Source organism: Solanum stenotomum, chromosome 7 (genome assembly GCF_019186545.1).
Source record: "Solanum stenotomum isolate F172 chromosome 7, ASM1918654v1, whole genome shotgun sequence".
Lineage (NCBI taxonomy): Eukaryota > Viridiplantae > Streptophyta > Magnoliopsida > Solanales > Solanaceae > Solanum > Solanum stenotomum.
This window is the reverse complement of record NC_064288.1, coordinates 53,681,583-53,705,619: the sequence shown is the minus strand read 5'-3', so window position 1 is coordinate 53,705,619 and position 24,037 is coordinate 53,681,583. Positions and strand designations below refer to the sequence as shown.

Sequence of the window (24,037 nt, the reverse complement as noted above, 5' to 3'; positions counted from 1 at the left end):
TACACTACTCATTTTACCCTTCGCGTGAAGCTTTCCAAGCGTACTTTTTATATAAACTGTGTCGAGTTAAACTATGTTACGTAAATTGAAACAACGAGAGTATAAGATTTCAATGTAAAGATTTTATAACCATAGAAATATTAATGACATTTAAAATCATAAGTTTTAAAAGTTCTATAGCAACATAAATGCTATGATATACTTCAGACCACACATTTCCAAAAATTCATTTCTTTTTTAAACTCTATACTAATTTTAAACGTTGCATAAATTGAAACGGAAACAACTTTACCAATGTAAGTAATTCTTTAACATTATTAATTGTAGGAAGAGTCGGACCACAAGAGGGGTATGATGTAGACAACCTATCCTAATGCAAGTAGTAGTAGTAGTTTCCTCCGCTTGAATCTGTGACTTATAACTCACAGCAGAAACAAATTTACCATTGCTCCATGACTCCAAAGGGAAAAGGAAAGAAATGAGAAAGAGGACCAAAACTAGAAAGTATTTTGACTTGCATATCTTCAAAGATCCCAAAATCTGTGTATATTTAAGACAATACAAACTAAGTCCCTTCTAAGTTCTAAGACAGCAAAAAAAAAAGAAAAAAGGTTTTCCTGCTTTCCAAGAACATTAACTTATCTCACTACACATGTTTATAATCCAAACTATAACACTAGTCCAGTAAAAAAAAAAACTAAACTACAACATACAGTTCATCAGTTCCATGAACTAGATGGTATCTTTATCTCTGTAATAATCTGTTTGAAGTTGGATCGAATTATCGTCTGAGTATAAAGTCATGGGGAGATCATCATTCAACTCAGAAAACTCCATGGTCATTGAAGCCTCAATGCTGCTCTCCCTAAATCTCTTTTATCTTTAAAGATGAAGGTAAATGCCACACATCTCAAGAGAACGCTAGCTAACACGTCCTGTCTGATCGATCAGTGTACCCACCTGCTCTCCACATAACGCTCTTGATATATTTCCAGGCCCATGAAGATTGAAAATAACAACTGCAAGAAAAGTAAAGTATGTCAAGAAAGGGAACTAGACACACTTCCATGAAGTATGTCGATGAAAGATGGATATTAGAGGCAACATTCTATAAGATAGTGTCTGGCAATGTAAAGAGCACGCTCAGAAAATACGGACCAGGAATTGCATTCTCCTCGCATAATGTAACAGCCATTAGGTCCAATGGGGAATCTCCTCCGGAAACCAGCTCCCTGAAGGAAATATGCTCAGCAACAACATTATTATTTCGGGAGTCACAGACATAAACACCGTCTACATTTGTAGCCTTGAGTACGGCATCAGCATGAACTGAAAAGGAAAAGTTCGAATCATTAACCACTCGTCGAGAATAAAAAACAGACATTTCGAGTGTAACATTACGTACTTTCAGAAGCTCTGAGTGCTGCAACTGTATCCGTAGAGAAGAGTGGATTCCCTGTACCAGCTCCAATACCACCAAAGATCACAACTCTACCTTTTTCAAGATGCCGCATAGCTCGTTGCCTGCTGTATGGCTCAGTAAGCTCGGGCATGTTAAATGCACTTTGCACACGAGTTTGCACACCAACCTTCTCTAATGCCGACTGCAGCAGTATGGAGTTCATCAGAGTTGCCATCATTCTGCAAGATAGGAAATAATAGGCACAATTAGTTCATTAAAGAAGAATGGAAAATATCATTATTAAGTCTGGAAGTGAGAGCAAACTATCTCACATTAGTGAACTAGACCATTAGTCAACACCAGTGGCGTCACATTTTAAAATGATAACAGGTACATAAGACATTACAATATCATATTAAGAAATATATCGAAAATTAAACACAGTTTACGTATATTACTACAACTCTTCTTAATCAATTTCCTTGGCAAGAAAGAAGATGATAGCACAACCACAAAGGAGAAACATCACTCCATGAACATTTGTCGTCGTTCTTTACAAGTGTAACTCTTGGACTATTAGGCTCAACCTTTTGTTAAGCTCCAAGAGGTCAGTGGTTCAAACCTAGACAACATCTTTTTACAGATGAGGCGTGAAAAATTTAAAATACAAAATGAAGTGGCTTGCCTTCGAACTCGTGAGCTTTAGTTGAAAGCAGTGGCACCTGACCAGTAGAGCAAAACAGCATGTTGTGTCAAGCAGTGTCATGTCAATGAATATACCCTCATTTATGTTTCTGCCATTTAATTATATAATACTCCCTCTGTCCCTAATTACTTGTCCACATTTCCTTTTTTAGTTGTCCCTAATTACTTGTCTATTTTGACAAATCAAGAAAGGACAAATTTTTTTACCTATTATACCCTAAATTAATTACTTTGAAAAAGGTAGAACTTCTTGAAAATATTAAGTTTTAAATTCATCCACTTCATAATTAATAAGGGTAAAATGGTAAACTCACTATGTCAATTATTGATTTCTTAATAGGCGTGTCAATTCAAAAGTGGACAAGTAATTAGGGACAGAGGGAGTACATATTTAGTATAAAAAATTGACAAAGAGGTGTCACATGACACCGCTTGTCCTAGAATAAACCTGCCCTGTTCAACACATACTTAAGACATGATTGTGTGAAACAATTTTTTTATCTTTATGAAAGGGTAAAGTTTGTGTGAAATAATCTAGCTTATGCTTCTAATAATCGAATCAAAATGAGAAAGAGATTGACCGCAACTCTAGATCCCCCTGCCTTCTCCACATCCGCCCCCTCCCCCAAACCCCCATTAAACGTCACTCAAACTATACAAACCACATTCCAATCCCCTCCACTCTCCTTGTGCAACTTGCCACCATGTCCTGCAAACCACCATTCACCACCCCAAGCAAACCATTGGGTTAGCAGCCATCGGTATGGTATTGAGATGAGGCTAAAAGGTGACTTAGTGAGTATGTTGAGGGGCAGAAGAAGGGAAGCATGGTACAAGGGTCAAGGACAGAGTAGCAGAAAAGCAGGCAAAGATTATCAAAGCTAGTTGACATTTTAAATCAAATTTTGGGGCTGGAATCATATGATTTAATCCAACTTCATTTTCTCAAAGTTAAAAGTAGCCTTGGTTCTTCCACTAGCCATTAGGGGCAGACCCATGTATAACCTGCCGGGTATTCGAGTACCCATTAACCCGATGTAAATTATGTATTGTTATATCGGAACTTATTATCAGATAGATATATTAAACATCAGCACCCAGTGATAAAAAACCCTTGACTTGAAGTTTTACCTTGGGGAGATGTGCGAAGGGGTTCGATACCTAGGTGGCTGCAAATTGTTTATAACTCAAGTTATCTTTTTCTGCATTGAAGTCAAATGTTTCCTTCTTTTTCTCCAATACAGATTCTTCATTCCTTTTCTTATACATTTTTTTATGGTTTTTCCTTTTAATTTGGTTTCAACTTAGTGATTCCTCCTCCCCCATTTTACTTTCTTCATTACCTTTACGTTTAGTTGTAAACTTTCTTCTATACTAGTGTAATTTAGTGTGACTTAAAAAATCAGTGTTCTCTTGTTTTTCTTGAGAAATTTTGGCCGGTTCATTTTCTAAGAAATGAAGAGTTCTTTAAAACTACTATGTTTAAATAGTTGTGCACTTATATTATGCGATTATAGTAACTTTATATCAAAAGAAGTGAGCACCCACAAGCTTACAATCTTGGATCCGCCACGGCTAGCCATATTCAAATTGAACTTTCTGTCAGTTTATTCAAGTTAAACTAACTATTTTAGCCAAACATTTGTTGCACTTATTATAAATTAAAAACCCAGAATCTCGTAACCAAGGAACCTCAAATCAAATTATCACACCCATGTTTGTACCGAAGTTTTTATCTTTTTTGGTAAAGCACATTAAAAAATTTATTCCGCGTTTGTAAAGAGTACAAGCCCCTATAATTGTTATTACAAAATAAAGGGGCAGCCCGGTGCACTAAAGCTCCCACCTCCCACTATGCGTGGGGTTCATAGACCTGAGTCTCTAGATTCAATTTTTTTCCCTTTCCCTTTCTTTTAAAGACTATTCCACGGTTGTACAAAGTACCAACCCCTAAAGTTCATATTAGAGATCATTCAAAAAAAAAAAAAATGATCTACATATCATAGACCAAACTCTCTAAATTCTTTTTTGTTCTTTATTCCTTTTTCCTCATGCATTTCAACTATTTAGTCATACCAATATTGACATGCATAAAGATACAAATGAAACAATCATAATATATCTTAATAATTAAAAGCTATCAAAAGTATCCAACCAAAATAAAGAGTTACCATAGATATAAATAGCATAGAAACCGAAAACTACAAACAGAACATAGAAGCTACAAACATTCACTGGACTATCAAGATCATCCGCATATGAGGATGTGAGTTTATCATTCCAACTCTTATATGAAAACAAACCAAATGAACGACAGTAAAACTTAGCTAACAATCGCACAACAAATTATAACTGAGACGGGGAAATTACCCAATTTGATAGGCAGTACATCTATCCAGTCCAGTTGAAGTTACCCATGTGTCTCCGCAAAAGAAATTGCGTCCGCCAACAACTATTGCCACCTATGGCAACAATAAACATGCATATTTCAACGGATCAGATTACATACAAATGTAATAATCCTCGGGAAAAAATTCAGAAGCTTTTCTGACTGATACCTCTATACCAAGACGACAAGCTATTGAGACTTCTGTAGCAACTAGCGTGGCCACCTGGTATATTAAAAATTCAAACTTTATTATCAGCATTGACAATAAAGTAGAGACTTGCCCCATTTACAAATACAAATAACTACATCTCACTTAATCAGGAAACAGAGTAAAAATGTAGCAGCAATAAATATAACAACATCTCGCTTGCCCAATCGAATTCTCTTACACAAGCTAAAAAGGTTTTATGCATTCATCTCACTGATAATATTGACATCAAGTTTGTGATATATTCATTTCCATGGAAGGTCACGGGAAAATCACCAAGTGGTCATAACATGATTTCTTCATTGAATATAGAGTAACAAAGTAATGACCATCCTACAAGAAAATCTAAAGGTCTTAGTCATCCCAAAATTCATAGACCTATTTGTCGTAGGCCAACCTACTTCCACAGCAGCTTGGATTAAATTGGTAAAATTTCTTAGGAGAAGGCGAAAATAGAGAACAATGGAATAAAAAGATCTATATGCAAGAATACAAACAAGGTGGGATTAAGTTCCTTGTAAAAAAAATTGAGCTTCAAGTTTTAGTCATGTTAATATGTTTACTTTAGGTCCAAATGGTTGATAAGAGTCTTTTAGTTTTGTCAGTGTTTTGAGTTTTATGCCAGAAGAAAATCTCGACTACTTTTAGCACTAAAGAAACTAAAAGTTTATAAATTTTGACTGAGACAGACTCCAATGGAGCGGCATGGACAGTAAGGGGTTTATACAGACAACCCCAACTTGATTAGTATTGGGGTATAGTAGTAATTGTTGTAAAGGTTTGTGCTCTAGACTGTTAAATGCCACATCAACTAATAGTCAAACTGTAAGGAAAAAGCTTTCCTCAGCGTTACAATCATTCTGAAATTCAAACTTAAAAGACATATTTAGCTTCTTGACCTAAATAAATTTTACTACTTTCATTTTGCAAATATAAGTCAACCCTGTATTCATGCAATAAATATGTCTCCATCAATAGATCCACTGATTTGTCATCCAAACTTGCACGTAAAAAATGCCAACATAATGTAATACCTTGAATTTGACACTCAGAATGAAAATAATCACGTAGCACGTCCTCTCCAAACTACCATCAAAATTCTAAGCCCAATTCGTTTCTTCCAGGGTTAAACAAGTTTTGCTTCAAAATATGAGAGTATATTGGTAGTAAATTAACCTTTGGATCGATGTTGTTTGCATCATTAGTGTTTGGTGTCATTCCAGCAAGTGCAGCACCACTAATTTTAAGAACTACCCTTCTCCACCTTGGACTCATAGAAGATTTCGCCTTCACAATCTGTCCGCTGGGACTAGGCACCGCTGTTCCATATCTGAAGAAGGTTAGGAGGAACAGAAATCTTAGATAATCCACCAAACAGGAAGAAGAACACTTAAAAGTATTTTATATGCAGATTTTCACTAGAATACGACAAGGTTAGCAAATAGCTGCTACATCAAAAAAAGAAAAGACAAGGAACTCCAATTTATGCTAAAACTGATACACATTTAACTGATTAGTTCTCTATAAGGGACAACTCGAAAAGTAATTAATCTGTTCTAAAAGACAATTGAAGATTTAGAATTTTCCTACCAAATTAGAACACAAAATTCACATCTTAATAAAATGAAATCACACAAGGACTATAGCTCACTAAAAGCAAGAAAGATAACGACTTAGATAAGCAGTTCCCTGTGTATTGACAAAATAACTCATTCGTTAACCATATACAAAGATTCATCTTTTTTTCCAGCACAAGTTCATGTGATCCTTGTAGCAGAACAATTAGTCTAAAAATGAAAAAAACCAAACAGAGAAATTTCATTTCTCCAATGTTGTATCGACCTTGATTTACATCGAACATCAATATTTTGAAGCCATATCGGTTATATGAATCATTTGTATCCATTCTACTAAATAAATCAACATTTTTTATTAGATGCAAACAACAACAACAACTGCACCACAGTCCCAAACAAGTTGAGGTCGGCTATATGAATCCCCACTTCAACATTTAAGCTCATTTCATGTCATCATCATACTAAATATTTTTATGTCAAACCCCAACAGTACTCGATAAATTAAGGATTTTTATTAAAGGCAAACAACAACTACTATGGCTCAGTCCCAAACAAGTTAACGTCAGCTATTGAATCCCCACTTCCCATTTACGCTCATTTCATATCGTTATCATACCAAAGGTATTACCTTTTCGATTGCCTGCCAGTGCTGGAGTTGTTCACTGGAACAATGGCTTTGTCTTCCTCAGATGTAGCTTTTACTGATACCGAATTCCCAACAATCTGTTCCATTTGCTTGAACCATGGCCAATGACTAATCGTTAAGCCGCCATTACTCATCCGATGCCTCTCCAATTTATACCTCTTCTTCAAATTATCAACTTTGTTCTTACACTGTTCTACACTCTTCGATTGCTTCTCGCATCTTTCACTCACCATCGCCGCGACTTCTTCCCAATCTCTCCCTCTCAAATTCCCTCTATTCAGTTGCACAAATTTCTCCATATACGCCTCCAATAAACACGCTATCGCCGTGTCACTCCATTCTTCTCTATCCTTCCGGTACTCTCCGCTGCCACTACCGGAGGATGAGCTGATTTTCGATCTCTTATAACTATACGGTGTCCCGTTATCACCGATATCTTCTCGATCGGCTCGTTTGTCGTTTGATAATTTACCTCTCGATCTATTAACATTGGTGTCGTTCTCAAACGGAATTGAATCGTTCTCGTAGGGGTTCACTCCGATATGATACGACTGCGCGTTATTATCGCTGTATCCGTCACCGTCCTCGTCATCGCCGGAAATGTTCTTGGGACTACCGGCGGAGATCGGCGGGGGATGGATTTGCACAGGCTTGTACCGGACGGAGGAGAAAGGTTGGTGGTGGTAAGTAGGGTTTGCGGTGGTGGTGGTGGTGGGAGTGACGGCGACGGCAGCGTTATCGTCACCGAGGAGAGAGAAATCGTCGTCACAAGAAGCCATGAGACGACGTACGTTAGGGCTTGGGAAACGGAGAGAATAGACGACGTGAAAGGTAACGTTTGTGAGGTTCACCGTTAATGCAATGCATTCCTTTGAACCGTTACAAATGTTGAGAGTCCGTTAGGTAAGTGAGTTACTGCCAACTTACAAATTTCATATCATAAAGGTAGGTCGAAGAAGTACTAGTGAGATCGATATGGTTTAGCTTGCTTATTAAAAAGATGATTCTAGATAGAAAGTTGGTATTGGTATGGCAGGTTAGTAGATGGTAGAGTGAGGTCGGGATTATCCTTTTATACTAGTCGAGTTGCGTATCGGTCGGTGCGGTTCTGAAATCTAATGGTTTGACTTATCAGTTATCGGTTTGTAGACATGCTAAACCGTTATAGAACCATTAAGATATTGATCTATCGATTATGATATTTATCAATTTAACCGTTAAGATATGACATAAGAAAAATTATGAAATTTCACTTAGACATAAAGTGATAAACCAAATGTACAATGCACATGAGTTGATAGATTGCATTTGCTCAAAAGCAAACACTAACATATTGTAAAATAACAGAGAGTTTGACTCAACCAGAAATAAAATATGAAACAAAACTCTTAGTCAAGAACTTTATATACCCAATGATATAAATGTAATCTATTGATTTACTATCGAGTCGTCGGTTAACCCGTTAAGAAAAAACTCAAACCTTTAAGAATCGATAATCGAATAAAAAAATTAAAATCATTATTGCAACCGCTAAACCAATAATCCATTATCAATAAATCAATAACTTTTTTATAGTTTAGATCATTGATTTTGAACATCCTTACATACTAGTAGTTGTAATATTATTCTACAGGTAAGGTAATCTGAAACTATTTACCTTATGAAATATATTACATTGAGTATGTTATTAATTATTACATTGATTAAAATATTTAAATTATATTTTCTCTAGGAAAAAAAAAGTTTTTCAAAATGAAGAAAAGGGTCTTCTTGTGAAAGTAGCAAAACAAATAATACAACATAATTATTATCTTATCTTAACCCTCTAATACACATCACACCCACTTCACCACACCCATAATCCACTCATATAATCTATTAAAATGATTTATCTAAGATTATATATAATGTATTTGAGACAGAGTCACCAAACTATAGTGCTCATTAGCAAAAAAGTTATGTACATTTTATCGGTACATCGATCGGTTCAATTCGATTTCAAAGTTTATCAATTTGACTTATCGATTTGTAGACATGCTAAATTGTTATAGAATCATTAAAAGATTATTGGTTATTGGTGTATCGATTATTGATTGTTGTCGATTTAACCGTTAAGATTTGACACAAGAAAAACATTAAAAATCACTTGGAAATAAGGTAACAAACCAAATGAATCATGCTTATGACTTGACAGATTGCATCAAAAGCAAACACTGACACATTGTAGAATAACTGGAGTTTGAGACAATAAAAAATAAAAGTGTGAAACTAAACTCTATATACCAAATGTTATAAATATGATTATTTAATTTACTATCGGATTATCAAATAACCCGTTAAGAAATTAAAGAACATTTAAACCGTTAAGAACTGATAACCCGATAATAAAAAAAATCAAATCGTTAAATCAATTATCCATTACCAATAAACCAAGATTCTTTTTTCGATTCAAATTATCGATTTTGATTTGATTTTGAATAGTCCTACATTTCACTAAACATTCAACATGACAACATGGAATCTTATGGCCTAAATCGCCAAACTTGAATTATGAATTACTAAAGAAATTCACCCTTAAGATTAGCTCCGTTATAATTACCCAAGTAGATATAGGGTGTATTCAATATGAAAGAAAATTATTTTCATGTTTTTGGTAGGTATGAAAAATATTATCCTATAATTGTGGTCAGAATCATTGAGTAGGTGATTTTGCTTTTGGAGTAAAATTACAGCATTTAAGGATTAATCAGATGCATTAATTTAATTAAAAAAAACAAAGTGCCATAGCCCATGGAATTTGACATTTTGATAATTGATCAATGTGAAAAAAAAATAAGTAAAATAAAAGGGGCCTATATTATTTCTTACACTTTTAGCTCTTAGACTTTCAACTCAACAATATGATCTTGTAGTGTTAGATATGTTAGAGATATTTTTTGAAATATTATCATAAAGATAGTTTCTATATGATTAATTACGAGAATTTCAATAGCATGTTTTAAAGTTTTGCGCCATTTTCTAACCTTGAATTTTGATAAATGTTATTTTACTACTTATATTTTTATAAATTGACACATTTAACTTCATGTGGTATACATATTGAAAGAGGATTAAGAATAACCATCTCAATTCTTGTTGCTTTTCTTCGCATTATCATTCTTTATACCATAGTTTTACCTCAGAACATATAGTAATTTATCCATTTTATTGTGTCTATATCTTAATTTAATGAAACACGAAATTAAAAGAAAAAATTATTATTTAACCATCTTAAATTAAAAAGGTATACAATATACTAATATATTTTAAATCTTATGATATTAAATATATCATGTCAATATACCAGAGTATTAACAAAAAATATTAATGATAAAATTTTTTGACGATCAAAATTCATAAAAATGATCATTATAAATTAACCATACCATGATTATTACACAACCATCAATCTTAGAACGTTGCTTTCATCGTCTCAACAAGTCAATAGCTATTTAATCCAAATCTTTTTAAAATATTTCTTTTGTGAATAGGTTTAAAACATCTCCAAAAATTTGATTTTATAATTCTTTAATAGGATAAGCAAGTAATCAATAAAATATATTGAGAATAATGAGATTATACGTTCAATCTTTGATGGAGACAAAGTACATTAGACAATTTCTTTCATATGTACAAGTATTGTTGAATATTGTTGTTCGATACCTATGCTGATACCTCGTGAAATTAGTCTGAGATATACACCAATTTGCTCAAATGCCACGATTATAGAAAAAGAACATTATTCTCATTATACGAGAACAAATCACATGATTATATATATTAAAAAAATATTATACATTGTCACGTGCATTGCCCACCAAAAAACTATACTACCAAACTATTCAGCTTTGCGCTTTCTGTGATCTCTTCTTTCTCTATAAAAATAAAAAAACTTCTCATATTTTTTCTTTGTTCTTCAGAAAAACTGATTCAATTTGTTAATTTTTCACTAACAAAACCATGCATTCAAATCATTTACTTCTTGAAGAACCCATCAGAATGGCTTCCATTTTGGAGCCATCCAAAGCTGTAAGTTTCCCAAAAAAAAACCATTTTTTTCATACTTTAGATCTGTATTTTTTTCATATGATTTGTGTATTTATGGTGATAATGACTGATGGGGTTTGTTTAATTTTTAAAATCTTGGCAGGGTTTTTTTCCTGCAATGACGAAGATTGTTGGAACATTGGGTGCAAAATCTCGATCCGTTGAGGTTCTTTCAGCATGTCTTAAAGCTGGAATGTCAGGTATTAATATCTTGAAAAATTTCAGTTTTTTTTTTTTTGGAAATGTTGTGATGAATGGCTAAAAGGGTTTGTTTTGATTGTTATTTTTGTTGGATTTGTAGTGGCAAGATTTGATTTTTCATTGGGTGATACTAAGTATCATCAGGAGACATTGGAGAATTTGAAGAGTGCTATTAAGAGCACTAAGAAGCTATGTTCTGTATGTATTATATTGTATTGTGTTGTATTCTATTGTTTGATGAATACAATGTTTGGTTAGATTGTATTGGTTTCCGTTGTTGCATAACTCTTTCGGTCACTCAGTTATATTTTGATTGTAGTCGTTGTGATATTCGACAAAGCACATTTAACCTTCAACTAATGGAAATTTGTGCCTCTTGATCCTTTACGTAGGAGATATGTTGTGTTTTGAATATTTTTAGAACTATATTATTGTTGAGGATGGAGTAATAGTACAAGATTATCATGGGAAATGAGTAATCATGAGGTGGAACAATTTGGAATCATTGATAAATTTGTGAATATTCACAAGCAAAGGGATCAAAAGTGCACGTTTCAATTAATTAGAAGTCAAATGTGTTTAGTCAGATGTCACAAGGAGTAAAATCAATATTTATCACCAACAGAGGTGATAAAGTGCTATTAACCCTTTTAAAATAAGTACTGTGTGTGTAGAAACTATATAAGATGTTCTATAAATCACAAGTTTTAGTTGTTAAAATATATTTGAAAACTGTTAACTGTGGATACTTAAAGTGGACTCGTCAAATAGTTGTAGTGTTGTTAGTTTTGAGTTAAAGGGAGTATTATCTTGCATTTGTGAACAATTAAATGGATAAATTGTAGAGCATATAATTTCCTTCCACATTTTGCGTAGCCTCTATTTACGGATTTAGTTACGACTATGTCATTGCATCTGTTGAGCATTGTCCAGTAACTTGACAAGGGTATTAAGACTATTTTTGTTTTCATTTTGTTAGGTCATGCTAGATACTGCAGGTCCGGAGCTAACAGTTCTTAACAAGAGTGAGAAACCTATTTCACTTGAGGCAGATGCAACTATTACTCTTACACCTGATGAAGGCCAGGAAGCATCTTCTGAAGTGTTTCCAATCAATTTTGGTGGATTATCCAAGGTTCAATTAGTTCCCTTCGTTTTTGCTTTGCATTTTCCTCTGCAGTGCGTGTTAGTAACCAAAAAGTGTTTCCAATGGAAGTGAAAAGAGAAAATTCAATCTGAATCTGATGGAGAGAATATCATCAATATTGTCGATTAGGAGGGATGAATGTCCTTCATGATACTAAATTATGGTGTTAATTTTTTCTTGCAGGCAGTGAAGAAGGGAGACACCATTTTTATTGGCCAATATCTCTTCACAGGAAGTGAAACGACGTCTGTGTGGCTGGAGGTATTACATTAGAATGCCTCCTTATTTCCCTAGCCACCCTATGTTTTCTTAATCTGTTGTGTTTAGTTACTGCTGTTTATGTTTAAGTTGATCGATGAGTAGATTTTGCAATGTGTTTGCAACTGCACAATTATGAATTTTTTTGACAAAGACAGGTACTCCCTCTATTTCAATTTGCTTGTCTGGTTTTGACTTGACATGGAGTTTAAGAGAGTAAAAAAGACTTTTAAATCTTGTGGTTTAAAGCTAAAGATATGTTGAATGTAAATAATTTAATGTTATAAAAAAAAAGATATGTTGAATGTACCAAAATGTCCTTTAATTTTGTCATCTTAACCATCTCATGTGGAATGTTGTAAATAAAAAAGTTGTCAAAAAGGGAAAGAGGCATTCGTTTTTTAAACAAACTAAAAAGGAAAATAAGACAAACTAATTAAAACAGAAGGATTAATACATTTCTACTGCTCCAGTAAGAAAGCAGTTTAAGGTTGTTTGAATCCGCTGATTAAGAATTCCAAATGTCGTTGCACAGGTAGATCAAGTGAAAGGGGATGATGTAGTTTGCATTGTAAAGAACTCTGCCACGTTAACTGGGTCATTGTTCACTCTGCATGCTGCTCAGATTCATATTGATTTACCTACTCTCTCAGATAAAGATAAGAAGGTAAGTTACTCAAACTTCATAGAACCGATAAAAATCATCCTGTTCATTATGTGTGCAAATAGTGAAGTTCATGTTACAAGCTCACATGGTTATGGAAAAAATTCTGTGAGAACTTTGTGGTTGAGTAAATATGGCTGTTTATTCTTGAGGACTTGAGCTGAGGCTCTATCTGAAATAGCCTCTCTACCTCTAGAAGGTAGGAAGACTGTGTACATACTACCCCCCCGCTTACCGCACTTAAGGGATTACACGGGATATGTTGTTATTGTTGTTGTTATTCTTAGGGACTTGGGCACTTAATAGAAGTGTTAAAATTTACTTATCTATTTGATAGAAATTGTAATTAGGCTTTGTGTGTATGCATCAGATGAGTCTTAAGATGGATGTGGTTTTGTTTAGTTATGTAAGCATGGATTGGTGGGACCTACTCATATTCTCTTCTTCCCATCTTTCCACTTTCTGTAGCAATATCTTGGCAATCGGCTTTTATTTTAAGCACCATCAACAATATTTATTCTCATCCGATATTCAATATCAACATTGACTATCTTGCTTGTGCCAAAATTATGTCCTTTCTCTTGATATTTGAAGTTTTAACTTGTATTACACTCAGAAAGAGTTTCCAAGGGTTCCTCTATTATCTTTGGTACTTGTAATATTGGCTAATGACTATACTACTTTAATGTTAATGCAAGCATATTAGTTTTGAATTATAGCGATTATCCCTCCCTCAAACTACTTATTTCTCTGTCATCTGCCTCGTTAATGGCTTGGCTTTGTGCAGCAATCCTTTTTGATTTTTTTGTGGTGCTCTTGGCATGCTAATTGAATCAGGTTATTAGCACATGGGGAGTCCAAAACAAAATTGATTTTCTTTCATTATCATTTACCAGGCATGCTAAGGATGTTCGTGAGGTAATGATTGCACTGTCTTGTTTTTTGGTTATGTATTTTCTTGATTCAATTAACCACATTGATGGTCCTCATAATGCTACATTTAATAGTTAGTGTTGTATTGAGTGTTCATGTTTTTCATTTATATTTAGATCTGTTACACGCCCCTGCTCATGTTTGATTCTGTCTTTTAATGGTCAAGTACGTGAATATTTCTGGTTTATGAGTGGTGAGGCTTGAATCTAAGACTTTTGGACCTTTGTCTTCGTTAGTACCATACGTGGTTTGTGTGAGCACCTAGTCTAAAAGTTAAACTGTTGAGAGGGGACAACATTATTCATTTAGGTTTATAACAGCTTGAATACCAAATCAAACTCATTGGATCTTTATTCTTTCATAAATTCAGGCACGTGAATTCTTATGTAAGCTGGGTGATCTAAGCCAAACTCTGATCTTTGCCAAAATTGAAAACGAAGAGGTTAGTTGGTAAACTGTTATTTTCTGTCTGATCTTTTTTCATTTGGATAGTTCTTTGTGAGATTGGTATTGAATATCATTAATTGTCAGGCTTGCAATTTACTTCTTCCCGTGGTGATTTACGTAGGGCTTGACACATTTTGATGATATACTTCAAGAGGCTGATGGGATCATCCTTTCTCGTGGAAACCTTGGTATAGATCTCCCACCTGAGAAGGTAAGTTTGATTCTGTTAATTTTTCTTCTCGTTTTTTCTTTTTGAGCTGAGGGTCTATCGGAAACAACCTCTCTACCTTCCAAGTTAGGGTAAGATCTAAGTACAGTATACCCTCCCCAAACCCCACTTGTTTGATTACACGGGTATGTTGTTTTGTTGGTAATCCCGGGATTATTATCTTTATCCGCCAACCAAACCCCAGTGTTTCAGCTTTTGGGGGTGCAATGGATCCATTTAGCAATTGAATTGAGTGATATGGAGGCAAACGCTCCAATCTCTCCTGTTAACTTATCATCGTTGCAAAATACTGAATGGTATTATAATCATCATTTCTTTGTAGGATCATCATTCAACTAATTTTTGAGTGGTACACAGGTGTTCTTGTTCCAGAAGGCAGCTGTTTACAAGTGTAACATGGCTGGCAAGCCTGCTGTAGTAACACGTGTTGTTGATAGTATGACTGACAATCTTAGGCCAACTCGTGCCGAAGCAACAGATGTTGCTAATGCTGTCTTGGATGGTAATCTTGCTGCCCATCTTAGTGGTTCTACTGTCCCTTATTGCCTCTGAAGATTTCAGTTCCTTTTGTCATCCTTCATATGATGTCTTGTTAGTTTGTTTCTGGTAGGAGCTTTGACATTTAACGTTTGTGCAGGTACTGATGCAATTCTTCTTGGTGCTGAAACTCTACGTGGATTATACCCGATTGAGACTATTTCAACTGTTGGAAGAATTTGTGCTGAGGTGATTTTCATTTTTTTCCTGAATCTTTGTGTGAAATAAGAGGATCTGTGTGCAATATCACAGTTTACTCTTTTGGCAATATTTTCCACGTTAAGTACATTCTACAATGTTTTCCATTTGAACACCTTTTTACCTGCCAAGGCATCAGTAGTTGGTTTATTCTATGATATATTAAGGGACATTTTCTCAGTAAAGTCTACTCTTGTCAAATACACGGCGTAGTAGTTATCTTCAGGATCAGATTATGGGATGAGGGATACTGTTATGATCCTATTGCAATGTACGGGACTTTAGTCCCACATAGGTTTAATGGGGAGCTGATGTGGGGCTTATATAGCTTTGGGCTCTCCCACCTCAATAGCTAGTTTTTGGGTATCAGAGACACCCACTGCCCTACGTACTCGGCGTGCCTTGGATGGTGACACCGGTATTACAGTGTTAGCCCAGGGCTAGAAATGGTCTAGCGCATAGCCATCAAGGACGACGGCTGCTGAGCATGATGGTTTGTTATGATCCTGTTATAAAGTATGGGACTTGAGTCCCACACCAGTTTAATGGGGAGCTGATGTGAGGCCTATATAGCCTTGGGCGCTTCCACCTCAATGGCTAGCTTTTGGAGTGTGGTTCTCCCTAAATTGTATCAGATACTCTAAGTCCCCACCCCCTCGTAGTGTTTACCACCTTCCTTTTTTTTTTTCCCAGAGAGTATAGGGAGTTGCCCTAGTTAACAATTAATTTCCTTGCAGGCAGAGAAGGTCTTTAACCAAGATCTATACTTCAAGAGAACAGTCAAATTTGTTGGGGAGCCCATGTCACACCTGGAATCAATTGCATCCTCTGCGGTATTCTTTTGGACATAAATCCGTTTCTTGAAATGATAGAATTCCAGAAATTTAATTGATTTCTTCATTTGTGTACAAGTTTTACATAAATGACTATTTATCCACTTGTCGTTTAGGTCCGGGCAGCAATTAAGGTGAAAGCATCAGTAATTATTTGTTTCACTTCATCTGGAAGGGCAGCACGGTAATGTCTCTGTTCTTACAAAATTTCTTAGAATTTATACTATATATTTATTATTAAGAGCTGTAAATGGTTACCTTTACATGCTCAGATTGATAGCCAAATATAGGCCAACAATGCCAGTATTGTCTGTTGTAATTCCTCGACTGAAGACGAATCAATTGAAGTGGAGCTTTACCGGCGCATTTGAGGTATACCCTTATTATTATCTGTTCAAGAATCAAATCCAGTTCATGATGTTCTGACCTTTTTAATGCATTTGATTGAGAAGGACTATTATGTTCCTCACAGAACATTGTTTATCCAATACTTCTTCACTTCCCTTATTACTTATTATCGGTCAAATTTTATGATTGACTGCTTTCTACTCAACCCCGACACAAAATCCTTAAGATAATAATAGAGAAGGTAATCCTATTAGTTTTGGTCTCAAGTAACGACTAAAGCCATGATAGTGTGTGAGAACTGGATTATAGTTATTTTTAATTTTGCTAATATCACAGTGACTCTTGTTACTCTTACTTTCATATGCATCCCGTTTCTTGCTGGTCAATTTGTTTGCTCAATTGTATTGCTATAGATTTTTTAACGTGTGATTTATCAGTCAGACTAACAAAGACCTTAAGTTGCAATATCGAGTATCAGAGGCCCTCCATAATTTCCTTGGTCATTTATTTCCATTTCCACTGTTAATAGGATGATCTCTTAGTGTGTCCTTTCACCTTCTTCCGTTTGCCTGCGTTTCTCATTGCTTCCGAACAATTTAGTAGAGGATTTCGGGCAATATTTGAGTTTAAGTTGTTCCTTGTTCCTTTTATTTCATTGACATTGAAGCTGACAGGTTTAAATTTTTTTAACTTCTCCATGTTTAGGCAAGGCAGTCTCTTATTGTGAGGGGTCTTTTCCCAATGCTTGCTGATCCTCGACATCCTGTAAGTCTCATCGTCTCGGTGTTCCATATTTTCTGTTTGCATCACTTTGTATTTATTTAGTTTATTTCACCTCACAACAATAATGTTCACTCATATTTTGATATCTTGGAATAGTTGTTCTTTTAGCTATCTTTAGGCTGTATGGAGTTTTTCAGCTATAAAATTAGACAGATAAAAGAATCTCTAGACTTTCTTAGTACTCTTTTATTGCAATTATTACCAATGGCAAGGTATGAGTTCTGAACTTGCCACCGAACTCATAGCTCATTTTAGTTATTGGATTCACAATTTCCTGATACAAATACGGGATTTAAACAACTTCTTGGTTCATCCAAACCTGTACTTATACTATAGCTTCGCCCCTGAATCTTGATTATACCTTCTTTTTTTCCCTGAGCCGAATCTCAATCTTACTTTACTCTTTCCATAGGCTGAGTCTACGAATGCATCAAACGAGTCTGTGCTGAAAGTTGCCCTCGATCACGGGAAGGCCTCAGGAGTTGTGAAGTCCCATGACCGAGTTGTCATCTGCCAGAAAGTTGGAGACGCATCGGTGGTTAAGATTATTGAACTTGAAGGTTAAGTTATCCTCATTTTTTATGGATGTGATGGTAGAGTGTTAAAGTCATCACAAGTTGAGGTTCTAATCTAAGGCTTTGGTAGCTACAATATGTGATATCCTATAGTTAGTATATTGTGGACAATTCTTGTGGTCAGAACTTGCAATAGTTGAGAAAATTTTGGGAGGCAGGTATCTCGTGAAAGTAGTCGAGGTGCATGCAAGCTGGTCCGACATCACGATTATCAAAAAAAAGAAAAAGAGCAGTATGGTGTCTCTTATCTAGTTTAGGTATATGAGTCTTGTTTATTTTTCTTCATGGTGTTATGGAGATGTCCATAACAAGTTATTTTGTTATGTTTATTACCACTCAGATATTAGTAACAAAAAATTTTGAAGTATGTTTTCACAAAGTCTTTTGTCTGTTTAAAGATTTATATGTCAGGAGAAAATATAAAAGAAAACAAAATTACTGAATATTAAAAATGAAACTATTTCAATGGAGAGGTGGATTCAGAATTTTCAATAAATATATAGGGTTGGATTATTAAAGTTATTGAATTATGTCGAACTTATACTTTCCACATGAGTTTTGTCCTTATCCCAAATAGAGTTACTAATGAGTATCAAACAATGTTTGGTTTTAGATATGTCATGACATTTGTGTGATAATAAAATTATGTAGTTAAAGGTAAAATGAAAAGTTTTAAGTTCGAATTATTTTAAAATATAAAAGCATATCACTACTAAAAAATGTAGAGAACCTCTAGCGTTAGGAAAATTACAATTGTATAATAATAAATTACGACAGGCTTAAATAAAATGACAAGGACAACGAAAAATTGGACAGATGATCTAAATGACTAAACTAACAAACGGGTGTATCACTAATAAGGGTTGTGATGGAATGGATAAGATCTCTCCACCCTTAATCAGAAGTCTTAAATTCAAATTCTGGTTATAGAGCCAATTCTATTAGGGAACGCTTCTTCTTCATAAGCTTACACAATATTAATCCGGATTAATTGGGCTCTAATACAAGTACAGTACATCGAATGAAAAAAAAAAAATTGATGTGTGATGTTTGATTATATATGATATAAGTTAGATAAAATACCAACTATAACATAATCAACAGGCGCCCATGGCCTAATGGATAAGGCGCTTGACTTCTAATCAAGCGATTGTGGGTTCGAGTCCCACTGGGCGTGTATCTTTTTTCCTTTTTACAAAAAAATTATTTCCATTTTTTATCTTTTTTTTAAAAAAAAAAAATTACTAACAATACTAATTTTTGTTTGATATTGAAAATTCAATCTTTATAATATTTTAGCTATTTGTTCATTAATATGTTTGATGACTAATACAAACCCCTCCTCTTCAATTCTTTCTTTATTTGGTGTCATTGGTGATAGCAAGAACCAACAATTTTGTCACCCCAAAAAAGAAAACAAATGAAGATAAATGCAAAATTAAGAAAAGTATGATTCATATATAGTATAAATCTATGTTGCTCGAACTTTTTCAGAATTATTGCCATACCAGTATTGAATAGGCACCTACTTTTATACCCCTAAACACTATAAAATAATCCTCCAAGGTAAAACAGAAAAACATTCCACAAAAATGAACTATATTTATTCATTATAACAGTAAAGTCATATAACTATCACTACAATAAAAATAGTTTTAAACAGCAATAAATATACACATTAACAAAGAGTGCTAAAATTTTTATCGACATTAGTTAATTAACATTGGATCCTATGTCGCTATAGGCTAGAAACATTTGCAAAGAGTGTTAATCACTGTTAAAAATACATATTTAGCGACAATTAAACTATTACCGCTAATTTTTTCTTTTGATATAGTGTGTTTATTTTCACATAACACTACCATATATGTTTCTTCCCCTATGTCAAAACATTGTTTAATGACTAAGGAGAGTATATCATTGCAATAAAAAATGAGAATATTGAAACCATTGAGTAAACTAGTCATGGGATATGATTTCTACATGCCTAGATTAAAACTTGCAGATGAAAAGTTCAATTGACTAAGAAATTCCTCAAAAGCATAAAGACAAGTTAGTCCGGTTAGATTTAGTCGAATTCCAATATAGGTATCAATAACATACACCAAACAAAAAAAAAAAGAAGACAAGTTTGCCTTTAGCTTTGTGCAGCACTCTTGTTCATTCTGTCACGCACCATTTGTATTGTCATTGGTGATTATATCATTGATGTAGTTGTACTACAAACAATTCAAGAACCAACTTATCACCCAAAAAAGAAAACAAATGAAGATAAATCCAAGAGTAAGAAAAATGTGATTCATATATAGTATGAACCTTATTGCTTGACTTTCCAAAATTATTCGCACACCCGTATCGAGATTCTCCAAAATGGACTACTTTAAAGACTCGTCATCAACATTTTTAAAGTCGGAAAAATTATCTCCAAAATGGACCTACTTGAGGAGTATCTAACACACACTCAATGACGTTTTTAAAGGGTCCAAACAACATAGATATAAACTAAAAGCAGAACAGATAAATTGAAGACTATGAAGAAGCAACAAAATATGTACTTTGATTCAAGATTCAAATTTGGAAAAACATAAGGCAAAAACATATATACATACTATATAATATTTACATAATATATCTGATCTATTAGCTTAGTTCCTGATAGTATTGTACAATATTTTCATCATCCAGTAACAGAAGAAGGGTCACTATTCCTATTGTTATTGTTTGGATGGTGTTGATGATAATCAAGAAGTTCAAGCTCTTTTTGCTTCAACAAAAGTACCATTCTTTCATTCTCCAATTTTTTCCTCTCATTGATTAGTTTATCCCTTTCCATTTCCCTCTCCTTCTTGCTTATAAATTTCTTCCATTTCAATCTTTGCTTTTGGAGTTCAAATGCTTGGCACAAATAGCTAACATGTTGTTCTTCTAATTGTATCATTTTAGTTTTCATCCATTGCATCTTCTCAAGTGGACTCCTCCCTCTATCTTGAACTACATTAGCCAATTCAGTACTCAATTGTTGTACAATTGGTGATGAAGTTCCCAACTTTCTTTGCCTCTTTCTCGATCTTTCATTCATGTCATCGTCCTCCTCTACGTGGCACTGATGGTCGTGGTCGTGTCCTCTAGCACCAGACACCTCATCATCGTCGTCCTCCTCATCTTCATCCTCATCCTCCTCGTCCTCATTCTCCTCATCATTTTCCCCACTTGCCCCTTTTGGCATTTTAGGCCCTTCTACTAAACTAGCACCAATTCTTGCATTTGTATTTTCTGATGAATGCAAACACCTCTGTTGCTGCTCTGATTGGTTTTGATGAGTTTGTGGATTAGCAACTCCACTCCCACTAGCACCACCACCACTACCACCATTATGACCACAACTATTATGATAAGCACACATTTCTCTAAAAAACAAGTGCTTAGAATTCAACAACTTCTTCACTTCTTCTTTCATCTTTGGTGATAAATGATCCATTGTTTCAAGCAACTTTTGATTCTCCACAACTCTACAAGAAGTACCTTTACCAAGAATGTCATTAACCCTCTTGTACCTCTTATTCAAGTCATTGAATTTGTCTTCACATTGTTGTGGAGACACATAAAAACCCCTTTCCATCATTGCTCTAGAAACTGATTTCCATTTCCCCTTTTTTTGCAAAACCCCTACAACCCCACCTCCACCCCCACCCCCACCACTACCACTACCACCTTTCTTTTTTCCACTAGAATCATTATTGTTATTCCCTTCAGAACCAACTTCATCACCAATATAATAAACCACCATAATCAACAACCTCACCATGTTATCAGTCCACTTCATTCTTTGCCAAGGACAAGTTTTATTACCATTCCTTTTTCCATCATCTGTACTATTATTGTCAGCACTAACACCAGGAACAGGTTCATCATCATCACTAAAATTCAAGCTTTGATTTTTAGCCTTGTTGTTACCAAATGGAAACACTTGCCTCAATGTTTGTTGTTGGTTATCAGCATTTTCTTGATGTGCAAATGAAACCATGGGGTGGTGGGATGGGGGCTGGGGGTGAGGTGGAGGTTGTTGATGCAAGTGATGGTGAGTGTTCTGTTGAGGGATTTGATGATGCAATGACATTTCTAATCCTAACATACCAGGACCCATATTTGAATATAAACTACCAGAATCCATCAAAATGATCAACAAATATTCAAAATCTTGAAAACCCCACAAGGCAAAAATCTTATAATAACCACAAAAAATTAAAACTTTCAAAATCCCACAAGGCAAAAATCTTATAATGACCACAAAAAATCAAAACTTTCAAAACCCCACAAGGCAAAATCTTATGATAACCACAAAAAATCAAAACTTTCAAAACCCCACAAGGCAAAATGTTATGATAAGCACAAAATTATCACTTTCACATGAACATTCATAATCCTATGAGCACAAAATGGTACCAAAAACCAGAGGAAAAATTAGCCTAAACAACAGAAAACAAAAACAACTTAAGATTCTAAAGAGAAAGTTAAGTAAACATCACCAGACTACCAAGACTTCATTTTTCACTGCATAAAGTTTCAATCTTTGAAAAAAAAAATGCAGCTAAAACTTCAAGAAAAGCAAACAAGACTTGTTTTTTATGTTTTGGGAACAATTTTGTGAGTGGGGTGGTTTGTTTTTTGAGAAGTGAAAATGAGAGAGAATAGGAAAGTTTATACAAGATTGAGCAGCTGGTTTTTTAAGCTGTGGGAGGATTCTTGGTTTTGTGATTATACAGATAAAAACTGCCCATGGTTTTTCACTTTTCAACAAACTTGTCAGCTAAAACTTTGGTTTTCCTTTTTTTAAAAATAAAGTGAAAGAGTCCCACAGAATTTAGCAAACTATCACCTTTTTTTCTATTGTCTTATTGTGGTTTTGCTATGTGTTCTGTTTATAGCCATTGGATGTGGATTGTGGAGTGATGATAAGGGATTGTTTGGTAAGAGATGTTTGACCATAAAATTTCTTTATTTTTTTCAAAGTCGAATTTCGGAAAACACATTTGATTATAATAGAATTTAACTTAACTTTAAGTTGAGTTCAGAATTTTCAAGAATTTGAAAAACAACAAAACTGCGTTTCACTTCAAATTACTCACAAAAAGTCTGAAATAACTATAATTTTCAAATATCATTTATTCACATTGAAAATAAAAACTACTTTTTTTTCAAATTTTGTTATGAAACATGAACAAACACCCACATAATACAAGCCAAAATGTTCTTTTATACAAGAATTTTCCTTATTTTACTAACCAAACAACCCCTAAGTGAAGAAGGGCAAAATTGTAAATTTAGATTAATTAGGCAGTTTAGAATCTTAAAAAGAAGATTTTAACCTTATTATCATAAAAGGAGATGTACAACTTGTAAGGCAAAAAGTACTAAAACATCTAAGGTAGTGGTTTTATAGTGCCATCCATTTTATATAGGTGGTTTTCTTAGGTGGAGTTTCTAAGGTCTTCCAAGGATCAACTTGGGACCTACTACATAGAAATAATTTTTATTTTTTTATTTTTGTTTGGGGGGTGGGGGTGGGGGGTGGGTGGACTTGGGCTAGTTTAGGTATCCAAGTCTGACTAGGCCCATTATTTTAAAATTTTAAAATCCAAGTTTGTTAGAGTTCTTTTGTTGAACTTATAATTGGGCCTAAAGTTGATTGTGAATATTGAAACTTTTTGAAATTTGTTTTGGAAAAATTATATAATTAGACATAGTTTACTATCATATATACATATTTACCTATAATTTTAAAAAATTACATATAATACTATTTTTTAATAATTATACCATATATTTTAAAAAGTTAATCAATAAACAAATCTCTTAAATATGGTATTGGAT

At 34.2% G+C, this 24,037-nt stretch overlaps 3 protein-coding genes and 1 non-coding gene across 8 annotated transcripts in view; 2 read left to right on the top strand and 2 right to left on the bottom strand.

Annotated features, from left to right (window-relative positions):
- The window catches only part of LOC125870467 (pyruvate kinase 1, cytosolic-like), a 222,699-nt gene extending 204,399 nt beyond the window's left edge, over positions 1-18,300 (top strand). For 3 of the 4 annotated variants that reach the window (XM_049550902.1, XM_049550901.1, XM_049550900.1), the window contains exons 2-17: positions 10,910-10,995; positions 11,117-11,213; positions 11,315-11,412; positions 12,194-12,349; positions 12,545-12,622; positions 13,155-13,286; positions 14,121-14,201; positions 14,587-14,658; positions 14,785-14,874; positions 15,250-15,394; positions 15,530-15,618; positions 16,365-16,460; positions 16,577-16,644; positions 16,733-16,832; positions 17,514-17,573; positions 18,004-18,300. In XM_049550902.1, the coding sequence (XP_049406859.1) occupies positions 10,927-10,995; positions 11,117-11,213; positions 11,315-11,412; positions 12,194-12,349; positions 12,545-12,622; positions 13,155-13,286; positions 14,121-14,201; positions 14,587-14,658; positions 14,785-14,874; positions 15,250-15,394; positions 15,530-15,618; positions 16,365-16,460; positions 16,577-16,644; positions 16,733-16,832; positions 17,514-17,573; positions 18,004-18,156 (1,584 nt within the window). In that variant the 5' untranslated portion in view covers positions 10,910-10,926 and the 3' untranslated portion in view covers positions 18,157-18,300. Of the gene's footprint in view, positions 1-10,908; positions 10,996-11,116; positions 11,214-11,314; positions 11,413-12,193; positions 12,350-12,544; positions 12,623-13,154; positions 13,287-14,120; positions 14,202-14,586; positions 14,659-14,784; positions 14,875-15,249; positions 15,395-15,529; positions 15,619-16,364; positions 16,461-16,576; positions 16,645-16,732; positions 16,833-17,513; positions 17,574-18,003 lie in introns of all 4 variants that reach the window. The other variant, XM_049550899.1, reaches the window with a different exon arrangement.
- Positions 499-7,830, bottom strand: LOC125870466 (uncharacterized). The gene is made up of 7 exons (XM_049550898.1): positions 6,910-7,830; positions 5,881-6,034; positions 4,666-4,719; positions 4,478-4,569; positions 1,406-1,641; positions 1,159-1,329; positions 499-1,019 (listed from the first exon to the last, which is right to left on the bottom strand). The coding sequence occupies exons 1-7, from the start codon at positions 7,704-7,706 to the stop codon at positions 922-924; spliced, it is 1,602 nt and encodes a 533-aa protein (XP_049406855.1). The 5' UTR covers positions 7,707-7,830; the 3' UTR covers positions 499-921.
- A 970-nt stretch (positions 18,301-19,270) lies between the features above and the next one.
- On the top strand, positions 19,271-19,343 carry TRNAR-UCU (transfer RNA arginine (anticodon UCU)). Its single transcript has one exon. It is a non-coding gene; the product is annotated as a tRNA-Arg (tRNA).
- A 1,357-nt stretch (positions 19,344-20,700) lies between these two features.
- On the bottom strand, positions 20,701-23,003 carry LOC125871679 (nonsense-mediated mRNA decay protein 2). 2 transcript variants are annotated; one of them, XM_049552321.1, is made up of 2 exons: positions 22,416-23,003; positions 20,701-22,363 (listed from the first exon to the last, which is right to left on the bottom strand). In XM_049552321.1, exon 2 carries the CDS (start codon positions 22,335-22,337, stop codon positions 20,844-20,846), a length of 1,494 nt encoding a protein of 497 aa, XP_049408278.1. In that variant the 5' UTR covers positions 22,338-22,363; positions 22,416-23,003; the 3' UTR covers positions 20,701-20,843. The 2 variants fall into 2 exon arrangements, with proteins under 2 accessions (XP_049408278.1, XP_049408279.1); XM_049552322.1 differs by having other exon boundaries at positions 22,468-23,003.
- Positions 23,004-24,037: the final 1,034 nt, after the last annotated feature.

Bases quoted from the DNA above. Each gene is read 5' to 3' on its own strand.
- LOC125870466 (XM_049550898.1), bottom strand. From the start codon at position 7,706: ATGGCTTCTTGTGACGACGATTTCTCTCTCCTCGGTGACGATAACGCT. The intron at 4,570-4,665 runs GTATCAGTCAGA...TTGTTGCCATAG, and splicing joins CTTGTCGTCTTGGTATAGAG to GTGGCAATAGTTGTTGGCGG. The intron at 1,330-1,405 runs GTACGTAATGTT...TTTCCTTTTCAG, and splicing joins AGCACTCAGAGCTTCTGAAA to TTCATGCTGATGCCGTACTC.
- LOC125871679 (XM_049552321.1), bottom strand. From the start codon at position 22,337: ATGGATTCTGGTAGTTTATATTCAAATATGGGTCCTGGTATGTTAGGA.